Source organism: Lissotriton vulgaris, chromosome 6 (assembly GCF_964263255.1).
Source record: "Lissotriton vulgaris chromosome 6, aLisVul1.2, whole genome shotgun sequence".
Classification (NCBI taxonomy): domain Eukaryota; kingdom Metazoa; phylum Chordata; class Amphibia; order Caudata; family Salamandridae; genus Lissotriton; species Lissotriton vulgaris.
In genome coordinates, this window is record NC_141694.1 from 180840524 (window position 1) to 180859349 (window position 18826).

An 18826-nucleotide genomic window follows, 5' to 3' on the forward strand; every position below is an offset into this window, starting at 1 on the left:
TTTCTCCAAAATTCTGCGTAGTGTGCGTAGTGGCACAACGCCCAGCCCTCATTTTCATCTTAATGAAAACATTAAAATGAAACAAAGACAAGAAGGGAACTGCAGACCAAACATAGGCCAATAATCATGTAAATATTGGCCATTCACTATGTTCCCATATCTTAAAATCAAAAATGTGACTATGTCCATTGTAATGTATTTTCTAACTCATAAGCAAAAACTATCACCACCTCTCTATGTACCCATTCTTCCACTAATAACTCTATCTTCCATCACGTTGGTATTCACAGCATTTCTATAAGCAAAGTTTTATTCATAAATACATGTTTTTGTAATAGCCCCTCTGCCTACTTGATGCAAGGTGTTTGCAGCTTCTAATTGTCCTTCCCCCATTATGTTACTTCCCATTGGGCTCTGGGCCACACTAGAGGGTGGTCAATTTCCACCTTCATTAAGTGGTAATTACTTAATTAATAACGGATGGATGGCCTCCAACTGCCTGCAGTGTAATGTAGGCAAGAAGGAGGTCATGCTCTTTGGAGATGCCCCGCTCCTCTGGTCACCTGAGTGGTGGCCTCCTGAATTAGATACGGCCCTATGCCCAAAAGAAACTGTATAAAAACCTAGGTGTTAAGCTTGATCAGTCCTTGGTACTCAAAGATCATGCCACACAGGTTACAGGAACTTGCCTGAGGGAGATTGTCCTATTGAGGAGATTCTTCCCCTACTTAGCAGACCATCACAGAAAAACGCTGGTGCAGACCCTAGTAATCAGCAGACTGGATTACTGCAATGGGCTGCTCATCTCTGCTAATGAGGAACAGCTGGGCAGGCTACAAGTAGCCCAGAACACGGCTGCTAGGCTGATTTTAAATGCTCCAGCCAGATCCCCCTCTCGTCCTCTGTTAAATAAGCTACACTGGCTATCCATTCGCCAGAGAGTGAAATTTAAGATATGCTGCATCATCCATAAATGCTAGTTCGGAGTTGGCCCCAGGTACCTAACGGAAATCTTTAAACCTTATGAGCCAGGTCGAACCCTGCGCTCCAAAAAATAAAGCCTTGCTCCAGATACCTAGGATTAAAAGAGAGAGACAGGGAGGCCCAGCCTTATCATACAAAGGCCCCACTCTCTGGAACTCCCTGCCCCTCACTTTTAGGCTAAATTCTAATCTGCCTGCATTCAGGAAATGCCTGAAGACGCACCTATTCTCGATCTAGTAGCCTCTCACCAATGTTACACAGATGTCTCTGTCTGGCTCAGCACACGGAAAGAACAAAAGCGCGGAGATACCTCTTCGGGGGTCGAATTCCTGCGCTATAAAAAAAGCTAAAATAAATAAATAAATTCAACTTAGTTACAAAAAACTGTTGAAATCTAGAGACTACTCTTATAGTTCTAATTGTAACTGAAAACAAACCCTGGATCACTGTATCTTTATTGGTTAGTTCTTCAAAAGAAAAGTTTCACAATGATGGATTCAGAACAACAAAAAAAACATTTCACATACTCACTTTTGGAATAAAGTAGCCTTTAAAATGGACATCCATCGCCGTCTCGTGAGGCAAACTCATTGGTAAGATATCTGCAAATCTCTGAACTTCGTGGATGACGGCATCAGTATAAGGCATTTGCCTTCGATGTTCACTTTGTGGCTTTGCAGCACCTATCACACGGTCTATCTCTTTCTGAACATTTTCTGACAAAAAATATAGCAGAACAGTGAGCCAAGACGTTAATGCAAGCTGATTTTGAAACTATGATGCTTTAGGTAAAGGGAGAGGTTCAAATATGGTAGACGGGCCTCTGCTGCCCTAGAAGGCCAAACATCACAACTTCAATTATCAAATTTAAAGAAAAGTAAAAAAGAATACTCATCTGCCTGAGGAGCAGCATTCAAAATAGGAGTATGGAGGAGAGCAAAATATTTGTAAAGAGAGTAGATATTCCAATTAAAGTGCTACTCTTCTTTGAAATGTTGTGCTGCTATAGTGATGGCACTGCATTTCTACAATATACTAGCCACCTGGTATCTTTAAGCATCCTTAAAATTGCGAGTGTCATTCCCGCTCACTGCAGCACCTCCTCCAGAAGTCAGTGGTTCTTTAGATACTGTAAAGGTCTGAATAAGGGGCATTTACACCACATTTCAGAAAGCAAGACTGCCAGGCAGGAGACACCTTTTTGCCCAGCTCACCTTACTTTTTTGTTTTAGACAGACCTCGAAACCGAAGGAGTTTGTTTGAGAAAAAAGAAAAAAACAACGGGCATGATCTAGCAGGGAGTTTTATCCATACACTTTAAGGGCACTGCTTATGTTCCCTGCCAAATCTGGCATGCCTCCCATGGGTAAGTTCTCTGCAATGATCTACAGCATTTATTGTTAAATATTTTTTGTTTTTTTTCTCATGTTAAATGTTTTTTTTTTAAATCTTAATTTTTATTTCCCACAACTATACAGCATATAATGGCACGTTAACCAGTGGTGAGTGACATACTTTACAAGAGTTATCAGCTACAGCATAGCACGATACATAAGGAGGAAGAGTAACAGCAGTACCAATATAGTCCTGCAATGCCTGTGACTCCCAATCCCAGACACCAAGCAGCTGACCCCCCTCCACAGTACCCACTGTACAGTGGATCATTCAAGTGCTAGCAACATTACTGGGGGCCACACTATGAAGCATAATCTTCACAAGTCCATCCATCCTATAGGCTCATAGAGAGCTGTTAGCCCACTGCCAGTTTCCCTACATCCCCTCACCCTCCGCATCAGCAACAGGCCCAGTCTGTTTAGTATGCTAGAGAAATGCCTGGTAGCCAGGTCGCCATCAGATCATGATAAGCAGCAGACTAAGTTTTGCAATACGCCATGTCTGCGTACCATTCTCGCAGTGTTATGAGCGGACCCTTAGCCCAGTGCATCGCTATCCAGCACCTAGCAATCCGCAACCCAAGGGCTACTAAGCATTTCAAGGTCTTTGGGACTTCTCTGTTGTAGCCAAAACTGTAGCTGAATAACAGCAGAATCAAGCCACACAAGCAAAACCCGCTCCATCAACCCTACAAGGGCAGCAGCAAGACCTGTCCCGAAATCTTGAATGAAAGACGAGCCAGCGTGTAATACACTCGATTAATATACTTAAAGTGGACCAACCAGTGTTGCCTGTTTAAAGAGACAGTCCGGAGGACCAAACAGTAAAGGAAAGGCAGGGCTGACATTGGACCTGCCGCAGGTATGGCAGGGCGCACTGGCCCCCACCTGCTACCCGCTAGCGCTGTTGGGGCCCGCCTCCATCGCGTCACCATGACGCGGCTGAGCGCGCCTCAGCGTATATTGCATCCCAGGTCCCGGGGTGACCCGGAAGTGATTGAATCACTTCTGGGTCACCATGGAACAAAGGCCAGGCCGGTTAGATCCAGCCTGGCCGAAGAGGGGTTAGAAGGCCGTGGAGCGTGGGAGTCTGCCTCTTTGACTCCGTGTGCCGCGGCCTGCCCCTCCAGCTTCTAGGAGGCTGTAATTCTTTTTCTTGTTTTTTTCCCTTGCAGGTCTTATCGTTCGGGGCAGCGGATTGTCGCAGGACATGTCGCCACGCATGAAGTTACGCAAACAAATGGGCGGCGCAGCTGGATCGGGGCGTGCGGCGCGGGAAGAGTCGGAGAGCGAGCCCAAAAGAAGTTGGGAGCCGATCGGCGTTTCCAGGATAACTGTGCCGAGCAGGGACAACGTCATACCAGCACGGAGCCCGGGTGTGGGCATGACGCTGGGGCTAAAAGATGAGCCATGGGCCCTGGTACAGTGTTTGCTCTGCGCAGGTGTTGTGTCCATGCAGGTGACACATAGGGGCTTTCACTGTGCACCGGATCACTGAGCCGTAGAGCCTCAACCTGGGGTCGGCTGGTAGGTTTGAGCCCCCGCAAACGCTTTCTCTTTCAAAAGCCATCACTTTCAAGAAACTGGAATGTTTTGGCACATGATGTGCCTGCCCTGTTCCCTGGGGAAACCAGTTAGCGCTGTATGCCTCTTCATGATTAGAGCGAGCGCATTCAGAGCATCAGGCTGTTATCAACCTTGAGCATCAGTTAATTGAGGGAGCGGACCTAGTATCGTCTTAATTTCAGCCACCAGGGCATACAATAGTGGTGACAGGGGGCAGCCATGCCTGGTGGAAGAGATGTGGTGCAATGGCCAGGGCGGCTGACTCCGGAACCTGGGGGGCTCACGGTTTGATCTCCGGTGCCGCTGGCAGGTTAGCCCAGCTACATGTGACTGACTGATGATATTTCTAAAGCGCACTACTGCTGAGGCGTCTTGTCGCTGAGAGAAGTAGCTGAACCAGGTGCTAACCAATGAATCATTGAGTGAAAAGCCATGTTTTGATTTCCATCCTGAAAATCCTCGGGTTAGGGATCAGTCTAATGTGTAGCGGCACTGAATTCCACAGTTTCTAAGCCAAGTGGGAGAAAGCCATGCCTCCCCAACAAAGTCTTTGTATCTTGGAGATATTGACCAGACCCTGAGAGGCAGACCTCAGGGGTCGGGTTGGCTGGTACCAGGAGATTAGGGATTTGAGATCGTATGCCCCATCTCCTTGTGAACCAAGCATAATGCTTTGAAGTCCACCCGCCGTCGTACTAGCAACCAGTGTAGTTGCCTGATTACGTGAGAAGTAGGATGGTGTTTAGGTAATTTGAGAAGTACTTTCGCTGCTGCATTTTGAACTGATTGCAGCTTGGCCAGTTGAGCAGTAACAGCTCCCAAATATCGGGCATTGCTATAATCAATTCTAGAAAAGATAGTGGCGATTATAACTGTTTTCCTAAGGGGAAAAGGAATAAACGGTAATTTCTTTCTCAGTCCTTTTAACATAAAAAAAATTGCAGAGGCCACTTGATTTATCTGTGGCCTCCGAGACATGTCTTTATCAAACATTATGCCAAGGTTCCTGACTGTAGCCACTGGAATTGGACAGGCCCCTGCAGATCTCGGCCACCAGAGCTAATTCCAAATGAATGCTTTATGGCCGAACTCAAGGTCTTCGGTTTTTTCAGTATTCAGCTTTGGAAAGTTATGATTGATCCAAGACATAACCTCAGACATACAGAGGGAAAAATCAGCTGCCTTGGCTTCCACTGAATTAGAAACTGACACTATCAGCTGATTGTCATCAGCATATGACACTAGCTTAAGGCCTAGTTTTTTAATTAGTTTTGCCAAAGGGGCAATATAGATGTTGAACAGTGTGGGCGACAATGCAGAATCCTGAGGGACTCCTCCAGGAAGTATGAGTTTTTCCGATTGATAGCCATCCCAGAAGATAAAGTGTTCTATATTTGACAGAAAGGAGGTGAGGAGGTCCAGCGCTACGGCCTTGACATCCGTGTCCCGAAGCCTTTGAATCAGTAACTCATGGTTTACGGTATCAAAGGCTGCTGTTAGGTCCAACAGGACCAAAATAACTCTGCCACCCTTGTCCATGCCCTTCCGTATCTCCTCTGCTGCCATGATCAATGCCGTTTCCGTAGAGTGTTTCCCACTCAAGCCATGTTGAGTATTATCGAGAACGCTGTTGATCTCGAGATAAGATGAGAGCTCTAAGTTCATGGCTTTCTCCAATAGTTTGGCTGGCAGAGGTAGGCAGGAAATAGGGTGATAGTTTTTTTCCTCAGTGGGATCTAGCTTCATTTTTTTTAACAACGGATGGTTACATGCCTTTTTCCAAGCTAGCAGGAAAACTCCCGAGGTAAGAGCCTGGTTCATAACAGGAGTTAATAAAGTACTAATCTCTATTGGAGCAATGTGCAGAACATAGGGCGGACACGGATGCATAGGTGATCCTGACTTGGTTTTTAGCAACAGATCTGCCACGGTGTCCTCATCAAGTAGAGAGAATCGAGACAGGCCCACCTGAGTGTTGCTAACACCAGGTTGCATAGCTTGGTTGCTTTCTGTGCTCTTTACTACGTTTAACAGATCGTTGTATACTGATTGTACCTTATTTTAAAAAAAAGAAGCTAGTTTATCCGTAAAAAGTTGATCTGGACTAAAATTTACATCCAGTTGGCATTTCAACAAAGAATTGACTGTTAGAAACAGTTCTTTTCCAGAATGCACAGCATCGTGTATCTTCCTTGAGTAGTAGACAGTTTTAGTTTGAATGATTACGCTTTTTTATTCCTCGAGTGCCGCACAGTAAATCTTCTTACGACCTACATCATAATGTGCTCTCCAGGCTCGCTCTTTTTGTCTACACTTGATGTTGTCTGTTTTTAATTCTGTTGAGTACCAAGGTGACAACGCTCTTTTCTGCTGAGATTTTAATAGTCTCTCAGGTGCTATCCTATTAGCAGCTCTATTAAGACTATCTTGAAGAGCCATCGCCGCCTGGTTTGCATCTATCCAACCCGTTATTGTCTGGACAATAGCTTGCTTAATCTTCCCGTTGGCCCTGAGCACCGGGACACCTACCCTGAGGTAGCTGCGTGCTTTACAAATGCTGGTTATTGTTATTATTATGATATCTATAGGACTCAAAATCAATCTGATGACTCAGACACAGGTGGTCGGCCTAGTATAAAGCACCTGGATCATTTGTAGGAAAACATCTCCCACCCCTACGCCCATTCAACAAAGAAAGCATAAACCTCCACTCAACTGGGGGAGGGGGGGCGGAGCTTGCTGAAGCCAAAGATGGCTGTACTTTGAGCGAACTCCCCATAGCCATCGCTCCTATCCTTCAATTATCCAGCTTCCATGCTGTAATTTCAACCTCCTATCCACGACGAGAGACGACTGGAGGTAGCAGCACCGATTGCAATTAGATCGTCAAGATTAGAGCGCCTGAGACTCCGAAACTGGCTGGGGCCTAAGTACAAGTCTGCAGTGACGCTCGGACCTATCGTCTCCCCCGCCTTCGCCTGTCCGGGAGCTGCTGATTGGATGCTGCGCGGCCTCCCGGACGGCACTGGAGTACCTGGAATACCGGCGGCCCCCTGAGCGACCTTTGCAACATAGAGAAGCCCGCGAAAAGCTGCAGATGTAGGCAGCGGCGGTTTCGCCAGAGTACATGGCTTGGAGCGGCTGTGGCTTGGAAGCGGGGGGGGCGGCTTTTGCTCGCGAGCGGCAAGGCTTTGTCTGGAGTCAGTGCGTTGCTGGCGTGCTCTGGACTGCTTTGCCTTGCGGTGCGCAGTGTGGACCGTGTGGCTGACTGTGGGCCAGGGGGCCTCGCCCAGTCACGTCTCGACCATAGAGGTGGGGTGCGGCGGTTGCACCGGGAGGTGTGCGGTGAGCCTGCCTTCACCCTTGGCTCTGCTGCCGCTGCCCCTGACTGCCCTGCAACCAGCCTACATCCATTGCTGTGCCCTCGATACTGGATTATCGTGTCGTTCTGCGGCAGTGCCTGCTGGGCATTGCAGTATAGAGATTGGTGGTGAGCCCACATGGTCTATCTGTGGAGGTGAGGCGGCCAGCACTTGAGGTTCTATGAAGGCACATGCACTCTACTCTTGTGACTTTGTTCTTAACCTGCTGTATATCTACCTGTGGGTAATTGATTCTGTGGTGGCGCACAGGTTCCCTGCTTTTTGACTTGTGTACACTCTGTCCTTGCTGCTGAAGGGGAGCGGTCTCCTACATGCTGTGACGCATAGACTCCTGTCATATAATATTGTGTCCAACCTAGCGTTGCTGCTCAAAAGACCCTATTTCTACTTGCTTTCCATCCCTTAGGTCTTGAGCGACTGGACTTTACTGTCTGAGGGTGCTGTGGAGTGGTGCCCTGGTGGATATCGCACATTAGACACATTGAAGTGATCCTAATCAGCGCTGCCAGTTCTCGCGTGTGGGGGTGGCCGGATCTCTGGAAACCCCGCCAAGATAGTGAACTATAATCGGGGCAGAAGGCAACGAAGCGCGCCCTCCTGTCTTCGACACTTCAGGAGTAGCACTGCAGGTTTGTGAGGAGTGAGATCTATTCTTCTTCAGCGAGAATCTCTGTAGGGGGGCACGAGCGGGCGGCAGCAGAATTAAAGGACAAAATGGTAGATTACCACAAAACTGCATATAGAGAGATTAAATTTCTAGGTAAATACGCCATTGCCAAATGGTATGGTAAGGGAGAGCGCCCAGGTGCCACACTAGCGGCAATTCTTAAGGGCAGGCGGGAGATGACTGGAGTTGCAGAACTCTGCGCAGATACTACTGGTGAAATCCTACATGACCCTGATGCCATTGCTGGCAGGTTTAGGGATTATTAGTCTTCATTTTATCAGTCCAGACTTTCGGGAGGGGGTGACTGAGGTGAAGACTACCTAGAACACATTAGGCTCCCCTGGCTGGCTGACGGGCACAGGGAATTTTTGATGAGGCCACTTGAGGCCTAGGAAATTCATGAGGCGCTTATATCTATGCAAGCAGGAAGTGCTCCCGGGCAAGATGGCTTAACAGTAGCCTTTTACAAGGAGTTTAGAGATCTCCTGGTCCCCTCCTTGATATCCTTATTCGAAGAGATGGGAGAGAGCTGGCTGATGCCGCCATTGATGCGGGAGGCTCTGCTGGTCACCCTCCTGAAACCAGGTAAGCCTCCGGATGAGTGCTCATCGTATAGACCGTTTTCCTTACTGAATGTGGACACTAAACTGTTTGCTAAAGTTCTCGCAAATCGCTTGGCCCCACTGGTACTGACTCTGGTAAGTCCCGAACAAGCTGGCTTTGTGCCGGGATGCAAGCTCACCTATAACCTGTGCACAGTTTTTGGGGCTATCCAACATACCAATCCTGAAGTCAAGGCAGCTGTGATATTCTTGGATACCGAAAAGGCTTTTGATTTGGTTGAGTGGGACTTTTTGATGTTAGTCCTGGGGAGAATGGGTGTGGGCGACCTTTTTTCCAGCTTGTCTGTCCTATACAACTCCCCAACTGCCAGGGTTAGGGTGGTTACACCCCCATTTAGGATATCCAAGGGCACTAGACAGGGGTGTCCGCTGTTGCCCCTCCTTTATGCGAATGTGGCTAAGCCCTTGGCGTGCGCTCTTCGGGAGGATCCCAGTCACTGAGAGCTCCATTTTTCAGGGTATAACCTAATCATTTCTACTTACACGGATAACACTCTTCAATACGTCAGAGACCCGGAGTCTAACCGCATTCCAGTCTTGAGGGAGGTGGTGCGTTATGGCAAGTTCTCTGGCTTACATATTAACTGGACTAAGTCTGCCATTTTTCCACATACGCTGCCTTTAGACCCCACTGAGCTAGATTTCCCCCTGCAGTGGACTACTAACCCTGTGCGTTACCTAGGCATACAAGTTCACACTAATTCAGAAGTGGTGTTCAATGAAAACTATGGTAGGGCTGTGGCCAGACTTGAAGATGATGTCCGGAGATGGGTACGCTTGCCCTTAACCCATTATGGGCCGAGTCTCTTTAATGAAATTGGTAGTCCTTCCTCGGTTTTTATTCCTGTTTTGCAACATACCGATGATACTCCCTGTTCCCTTTTTTAAGCATGTTAAGTCGTTGTTGACTTGCCTGGGCCAGTAAGCAACTGCGGGTCCGATGGGATGTTCTAACTCTACCTTATTCTATGGGAGGTCTGGGTGCTCCGGACTTGGAACTTTATTATTATGCGGCACAGTTTTTGTCTGCTTTTTATTGGCTGCATCAGCAGGTTACTCCGCCTCATTTGTATATAAAGGGGGTCGTGGCTGCGCCTTCTACACTGACTTAATTTCTGTTCTGCGCCCCTTATTAACGCTGAGGCATACTTGATTCAATCAGTGCTACTACACATGCATGGTACAACATGCTGAAGAAGCAGGCATCTACCATTTTATATTCCCCTTAGCCCCAGTAGATGGGTGGTCCTGGTTGCCGGTCCTCACTGAACCAGAGGTGCTGCGCGCACCAACAGCACTCGACATTAAGCATATTGAAGACTTCTTTGTGGACGGAGTTCGGCGGGAATGAGAAGACATTGTCTCGGACGGGCGGGAAGTCACCTCTCTGACGATATTCCACTATTAGAGGGTTAGGCAAGCACTTTGTGGTATGTTGGGTAAAGAAATGTCTGAACCGCCGGAAGTTGCCCCATTTTCCCTCTTGCTGGGAGCAAAATCGTAAGGTGGTTTCAAATATTTATTCTCTTACCCTAGACTTCCTGAGACATCACTTCACCAAAGCCAGGCTTAACTGGCAGACTGATCTAAAGAGGGTGCTGGATGACGATGCATGGAGTTAATGTTGCAAGGCCACACATGTCTCCCTGAAGGGGCTAGTAAAAAAATGAGCTGGCTCTAATCAGTAAGGCTGAGCTTATAAGACAACATAACAAAAGAGTATGCCAATACGGATATGGTGATTTCATACACTAAGTAGCATCCAGGGAGGAAAGTCAATTCAAAGCTGGGTGATGCTAATAAATAGCTGTTTATTCAACCATAGATATATGAAAAATGCAACATATGGTACTTAGTACATCATTTCAATTGAAGTATTGCAAATGCACGTAGAAGAAACGGACACAGCACGATAAAAGCTCAAACACACCTTCACTAATCAGACATATCACAGTCATTCCGCTCACATTCACACATTCATACAAAATACTCCGCACAAACTGGAAGGTTCAGTGTACCAGTGTGAGAAGTAAGGGGGTCTGCTCTATATCCAACAAAAAAATCACAACAATAATTTCTATAAAACAGTACACTCCGGTTGATTCATGACAGTAATTTCTATCAAAGACATATATTTTATAGGGGTTGTGTACAGGAAATCAACACAAGTGCAGTACAGATCAGCACTCGAATGGCAAGGGCAGACCGAAAGAAAGAGGCCTCTTTCTTTCGGTCTGTCCTTGCCATTCGAGTCACCATATCAGTATTGGCATACTCTTTTGTTATGTTCCCTGAAGGGGCGGCATCACCTTATACATTTTAAATGTATCAATAGAGTATATTACACTCCCTTCCAGCTCCACAAATATGGGCTCCGCGATTCAGCGAGATGTGAGAGGTGTGGTCTGGACTTTGTGGAGTTCATCCACATGGTTTGGTTGTGCCTTGAGGTGGGCAACTACTGGATGCTCATCTTCCGGAAAGTAAGTGATATTACTGGAGAGACTCTGGTTCCTGACCCGCTGCTAGCTCTGCTTAACTTATCCAAACACATTTGCAAAGGTATCATGCGTTTGGTCGCTAAGGGACTGCGGTTAGCTAAGAGGGTGGTGGCAATGCATTGGGCCAGAGGTCCCCTCACCACTATAGTGCAATGGTCCTTAGATTTGCTATATTGTAATACACAAACTGAATAATATAGCGAACTGCTCCCCCCGGAGCCGTCCCAGGAATTTCTATACCAAGACTATCTGATGAATAAGACATAACCAGTTTACTGTGGAATCCTTCTCTCCCTCCATGTAGGGGCCTGGCAGGGGGCAGGGGTGGGTAATAAATGGTCTCCCTCGTGGGCATAGTTTTTGAGAGACTTCTCAGTGTATGGCTCCAAAGGGTAGTCGGCGTGGAACCTTCTTGGGACCTGACGCCACATAGAGTTCTTATAAAATATCATTACTGCTTATTTCCGATGATTGTAAACGTCTCCCTGAATAGATCATTACCGCTTACTGTAAAGTCCTGTGATATTGCGAACTATGCAGGAGTATGTCTCTGGAAGAAGCATGTATGCATACTGTGATTGTTTTTATTGTTTGATTTTTCAGTTATAATAGATATTACCTGTTCTGTTTTATTTTATGGTAAATTAATTAAAATAATTAAAAAAACACTCAACTGAATGAAATTATTTTTCAACATCCAAACACAGGGTGGTAGCATGTACATTTTGATTGATATGAGAGATTGTGCCGAAGAGGGTCCCAAGGTTATATATCAGAGATCAACTCCATATAAATCCAACTTGCTTTGTGCCCATGATGCCTGGAAATAGTGGAGCCAAGCGATGAGCCAAGATTTTTGTGAATATTTTTGTGTCAGTGTTTAACTGTGACAATGGTCTGTAGGACAAGCAGCTGTCCCCCACCTTTCTCGGCTTCAGTAGTGATCAATAATGCCTCATGCATCGTAGGGTACATGCACCCCTCCGTCACTATTTCTTCAAAAAAGTTAGCCAAGTGCGGGACAAGTTTATCCTGGTAGGCATTATAGAAGGCCACTGTCATCCCATCCGTAGGCGGTGCTTTCCGACCCAGTATATCCTTCAGCACTGCCACGATCGCCACGGAGTGGGGTGGTGCCATAAGGCAAGCCCTATACGCCACAGTCAGCCACTTCATAGGGATGTGGGCAAAATGGTCAGCTGTGGTTTGCTCATCGCATAATAGGACCAAAGTATGTAGACCTGTATAGTAACTGTAAAAACGATCAGTTACCTGCTCTGTTGAATAAAGGGGAATACCTTGGTCATCTTTGATTGCCAACACCACCCTGGCCTTGTGTCACGGACATACAAGCACCAACAACATGGCACCAGGATGCACGCCATGTTCCCTTGCAGTAGCATACTTCCACAGATGAGTGACCTCGCTCTGCACAACGTTGTTGTGCTAGTCAAACTGAGCCCTAATATCACCAAGCGAACTCTGCTTAGCCATCTCTCTATGTGCCCATTCTACACTTGCCAGATCTACCGACAGTGGCAACAGCCGGCTCCACATCGACCAAAGCATGACAGTATTTTTGGATATGGTAACCCCCTGGACATAGGTCTTCAAGGTCTCCTAGACCATAGCAAACTGCTCCGCAGAACCCATGTTAGTGTTAAATTATTCGGCAATCGCCTTTGCAAGCTCCTCTCGGTAACACAGTATCCAAAACATATTTATGGGGGAAGTGCCAGGAAAATGCAGAAGGGCACAGAATGTCCACCTCAGACTCTGGGATAAAATTATTGAATAATAATGCACCATAATGAGTGTACCCCTCACCCTTGAAGGACCTATGCCGCCATATATCCAGCAGACAGCATTGTTCAGCAATACCATTGAGGGAATGGGCTGCAGCTGAGGGCAGCCACAGCACACACAGGGAACAATGCCTGTCGACACATAAAATACAATTAAAATTACCTCCCCAGATCTAGGGTAGATTGCCACATTATGCAAGCCTAACGCGTAGGGTATGATAAAACTGTAGGTCATCATAGTTGGAACCATACGCCCCTGCTTGTAGCACAGCCAAGTTGTCCTTGTGACAGTGCACTACCACAAATCGGCCACTTGCATCTACAAACACATCCTTCTGAATCTTAATACCACAGTCGTGCCAAAGCCAATTCAATATGACTCATACAACTAAGCCGCAAGGATTAAACACTATTCTGACAAAGGGAAAGCCACAAAAGGATACCTGCAATGGCTCCCAAGACCTGCCATCTCTAGCACCCTGGACCACAATCAAGCTCACACCTACATGCACAAAGTGCTTGGGGGGCTACCAGATCAATCAAGTGTCATGCTTCATGTCCCAGCAGATCAATGAGTAGTTCAACGTACCTCCCCATGTTGCCAATGTTTGAGGATTCAGCTAATCAAACTATCCAGAAATTGTTTCGACACAATAGGGCTTCAAAATTCTCTGCTTTAGCCGGCAGGGATGAGAGAACCTTCTCTATCTGTTTCTGGGGTACAGGGGCATTAACCTGTTCATCCTCGACCTCCGAAACACGCCTCTCCATAATGTCAAGACGTTCTGTATGCTTTTCTAGGCATTCTGACATTCAATCCATGCAAAAGGAAAACGCATTGATCTTGCTGTTGATTTTGGTGAGAATGCTCGCTACCCATCTCCTGTCCTGCATCAGCCTGACCAGCCTCAAGCGTTGCTCTCCCTTCATTATGAGGCTTGTGAGTCGTCTAGAGCTCAGATTGCAGTTTGGTTTGTGATTTATCACTTTTTCCCACTGTATGCATTGTAGACAGCTGCCCCCGGGCAAGAGGTACCACCAGCAGCACTGTCACCTCAATAAACTGACCACAGAAGAGTCAAAATGTCAAGTCAAGAAAATGAAAGCTTTATTCTGTTAAAATTAAAACCATCAAAGCACAGTACATCACAATTTTCATAAAATGAAAGTACACTACCAGCGATCATTGAATATATTTAACAATATACATATTTTATAATTGATGCAGAAAAGAAACCATTTAAGTTAACTGGCCCCACGTTAAAACAATACTTGGAGTTCAATAAATAATTTAAAAAGCATTGTCACCCATTAAGTATTTCTTTAAAAGAATTCCCTAGTCATATATTTAATTTCCATATGAATAAAGTCACTATATGCACAAAGGTGGGGAATAGGTGTAGCAAGAGACAAAATGTCCCTACGTTAGCATGCCCCTCACTGCTAACGAAGCACAAGTGAGCATGCTAGGACAAGTCAGAAAGTCAATGTCTGCCGATATCACAGGACAGCCCTCTCAATATTTCAGGGGCCGCAGTGCCACTGCAGTGGGCTCACTTGGTCCCCATGCGGATCGGGCCTGGGACACCAGCCAACACAGCACTGTTAGGCCATGAGCCTGAGGCTGCACAGCAAGAACGGGTGTCAAATGCAACCTCGATCCGCTATGAAATGTAAATTATACACTACACACTAGTCCTCCAGCAGTGTAACTCATTGCAGACAAGTCTGGTAGGGGCCAGCGGTGCTCATTATAAACCGCGACAAAGCCGATCCAAGCATGAGGCCCTGCAGGGGAAGGCTTACTCTCTGCATGGTTAGTACTCTCCGATGGCCCACGCTGCACCTGCAAACCAACAAGGAGGCAGCAGCATCCAGCACTGCATTCTGGCCTGCAGCGGTGTAGCCACCACAATCCTGTCCCCACAGTAGCCTCAGTTCCATGCACTTAACTTGCGCTCAAAGGTGACTCTGGCCCACGAAGACCAGCCAGATCAGCCACAAAGCCAAGAGCGTATACTACGCCCAAGTGAAATCTGCAATGTGATGGAGACCACCACACAGCCAGCGGGCCCCAGGCTATGAGAGCATCAGGGTCAGTTCGGCTCTCACTCACAGCAGGTACGCCTTGCAGCCTTCCCTTGTCCAACGAACAGCAGCTCCAGGCATCCAGGTATTACTATTCACAAAGATTTGGGGCTCAATGCCGAGAGGTGCCTGATGTTGTCCTTTTGGCACCTCGATGATTGTGGTTTGACATGCCATTAAAGGAGCTCGCCTAAATGGGGGCCATCTTCAGGCCGGGAAAGCTCTGCCCCCTAAAAATTTCCAGAAGTCAAAGAAGTATAGCAGATCAGCCTCACTCACAAGAGTTTTCATAAAGTCAGGTACAAAATGATTTTGTCAATGAATGAAAGTTGTGATCAATTGTAAGTTACCTTTCAGTATTCAACTTGACATACAATACCAATCAATTCACACATAAAAGTAAATATGACAGTTTGAAGTAAAACTCTAGCCATTTTAAAACTAGGTAAATGTCTGAACTCTTACCTTGGATCTCTGGATATTTCATCATTAGGAGTAGGCCCCAGCGGAGTGTGGTGGAAGTGGTCTCCGCCCCAGCAGCAAACAGGTGGCTTACAAGACATGTTAAATTTTCATCATGGAAATATATATGAGAATCAGGATTTTCCTAAAAAGGTAAAAGTGAAATGTCTTTGTGGTCCATACAGAGAGTCATAACACACAAATGTAAAAAGGCACATCTATGGGTCAAAGCAGTCAGGCAAACAGGGGTTTCATGACAAACGTAATGCTTTAATATCTTCTGTCTTATACCAAAACATCAAATTTCTCCTTCTTATTTTTTTACATTTTTCAACTCCTTCTGAGCTTGTTTATATAGTGAACCATTTAAAAGCACTTGCATTTCTGCAGCATTTATTTACCATCCAGACTTTTTTAACCTGTCCCAAGGGACCTTATTAGTAAAGGTTTTTGTGGTTACAGTTTAGCTTAGATTAATCAAGATTGTAATTTACAAGAACAGAACCCATTCCCTGTTTTCTGGTTCTTACATAGAATTTGCACATACAAACCAGTCATGAAATTAGCTGTAGGGTTTCATCACTTTGTGGGCTGCCATGGTGGGTTTACCTGTGAGAGTTGATGAACACCTATTACTTGGAAGGTCATAATGAAACATAAATCTGTCTAGAAAACTATAAATATATGTTTTGGTATATGTTTTGGCAACATATACTGCATTGGAAAAAAGTCTCTTGACTTATGTTTTTCAAAGCCTTTTCCATTTTACATGCAACTTTCCATTGAATTGGGCTACAGTGCTATACCGTACACAATTGAAATACAAACCCTGCCCACAAAATGCATTGTTCTTGATATCTCCTTTTATGTATTAGATGCAATTGCAAATATCTAAATAATCTCCTAGATGAAATTTTATATTGCATTACCCTTAACGCTATGATGAGACAGGCTGTGAATGCAGTATCACTTATTGGTTTCAGCATTTATTTTTTAATTATGGGTGGAAAAGAAATTAAGATAAAAAAACACAATGCCTTACAATGTAACTTCTGATCTAACCATAAATACAGAGGTGCTAGCACCACCTTTGTGAGAGTGTGTGTATAAATATATCTCTTTGGCGTCATTCGATGACTCTTCACAAAATATGTTCAAAAAAGTTACAAGTTAGGTCTTGGTGTGCATGGAAAGTTTTGGGGTGAACTGTCAAGCGGGGGCCGAGAAAAAAGGGGGTAAAAAAAAGTGTGTTTTCCCATTTGAAATCACACAGGAGCTTTGAACACGACTGCAGCCTGAACCACTGGACGGATTTACATCCTGTTAAAAAAGTCATCCTCTTGCCCTGTTCACCCCTACTGTTTCCTGAATAATACTGGTGATAACTGACTGAATGTACCATGGACTCTGCTAACTAGGCCCAGGGCCAGTGCTATGTTTAAAAACTACATGTAATTGAGTACACTTACAATTTGCAATGACAGATCCTATAAGTTCCTAGTAAATAGTAGGACCACAGGGTGCAATCTACCGAGAAGTCCCTAGTATATAATAGGGCATGGAGGTTTAGAGGCCCATCAGACTTACGGCACTTGCACGTGTGAGCAGCTGTCCTTTTAAAGGCAGTCCTGTCTTTAAAAGTAAATGATCACAATTGGCATTGACAGACCCTATAAGTCCCTATCAGAGGTCTTGGAAGTCCAAACTACCTATAAGTCTCAAGTATATTATAGGACATGGAAGTTTAAAGGACCAGCATATTTCCTGCACTTGCATTTGTGCAGTGCTGAGTGCCTGCTGCCATTTTAAAGGCAACCTGGCTTTGCAGATTGCTTGAAGTAAAATGTATGCAAATTAGAGTGTGATGGTATGGGCACTTTAAAAGTGACAATACCTTATAAAAGATGTATTTTATGCCCTCGTGAGGGAAAAACTCGCAATTGTATGTTTTACCCATTGTTGGTAGTTAGCTCTATAGGTAAACATTGCAATATTTAAGTTTAACTAATGCTAGGAAAGGACATCTGACATTAAAAGATCGATATTGATGAATCCAACAATTTGCCACTGTTGAATTTAACATAGGTACAGAAAAGAAATTCTTTTCTTTCTTTTCTGTGAGCCAAAATCCAGCCTTCAAGTAGTCTTTGCTGATTGGTTGGCCTTAACAGGTTAGCCAGGCTATCTTGATTAGGTGATAACTGTCCGCATAGACAGGAGTTATCTGATGGAGAGCGCTCTGAAGCTGTGGCCGATAGGTTATAAAGAGGGGGTTGGGCACATCAAACTGAGCTCAAAGAGAGAGCAGATCAGCGAGGAATGCCTGGGGTACCTACCCCCCACATCCTATGCCCTCAGCTAGATGGCAGGCATAGGACATCAATTAACAGAGGTCAGGGGGGAGAGCTAATGGAAATTAGCTACAATGTGAGTTGGTTTTACTACTCTGGAGAGAAATCTTTTAAGTTGGATTTTGGAAGTGTAGTGGATGTGGGAGAAGAAGGTCCCACACTTTGGAGGAAGTTGTCATGCTTTTGGGTCGCACCCAGCATCTCATTGGACAGAGGTACCCCACTGCTTGCCACCACGGAACACTGAATAAATATGTGAGAGCTGCATAGTCTCTCAGGTCTGCTGCCTGAAACTACAAGAAGAGGAAAGACTGCCCTGCTGGAATCTGGATTTGCACCCAAACACCTGAACTCTGACATACTGTGCCTGCAGCACAATCTAATACTACAGCCCTAGGGACTGTCCATTGGTTCAAGAAGTATTAAGGAGTGGACTCCCTGCAAGCAGCTGGTTAACAGAGCCCACCTGCATCATATCCACAAAGGGTTCCCATCCTTGAGTGCGTCCAGTGGACTTTTTAAGGATTTGGCTAGGTGCACTGTGGGAATTGTAGTCCAAGAGCAAAAGGAACAAATGATGGACAGAATGCTGAATATTTCAAACAGTCACCCGCAGTCACAAAGACCTGGATTTGATCCATCTAACCATGCCACCACAGTTTTGACCCAGCCACATGCAAATCAGTCTTGGCCCTGTTCCTCATGGGAATGGTTATGTTAATTTAATTTCTTAAGCACAACGGTTACCCAAGGGTGTCCTGGCTCTGACTGCTACATATCGATTGCAGAGGTGTGTGATGCCCTATATGGCGAAAAGCTAGGTTTTCAGTCCTTTCCTGAATGTCATGAGCTCAGTGGTGTTCCGGAGGTGGGAAGGGAGCTCATTCCCGGCCTTGGCGGCACACAGGATGATATTTCTACCACCCCATTTGGATTTTTTAACTGTGGGTATGATCACTCCTTTTGCTCCTGTGGAGCGAAGAGCTCTTCTGGAGACTTACC

At 45.7% G+C, this 18826-nt stretch overlaps 1 protein-coding gene across 1 annotated transcript in view; it reads right to left on the reverse strand.

Annotated features, from left to right (window-relative positions):
* Positions 1-18826, reverse strand: part of LOC147706984 (cytochrome P450 2K1-like) — a 233287-nt gene that overhangs the window by 78805 nt on the left and 135656 nt on the right. The window contains exons 6-7 of the mRNA XM_086926216.1: positions 15477-15618; positions 1516-1700 (exon numbers count right to left, since the gene is read on the reverse strand). Of these exons, the coding sequence (XP_086782342.1) occupies positions 1516-1700; positions 15477-15618 (327 nt within the window). The remainder of the gene's footprint in view (positions 1-1515; positions 1701-15476; positions 15619-18826) is intronic.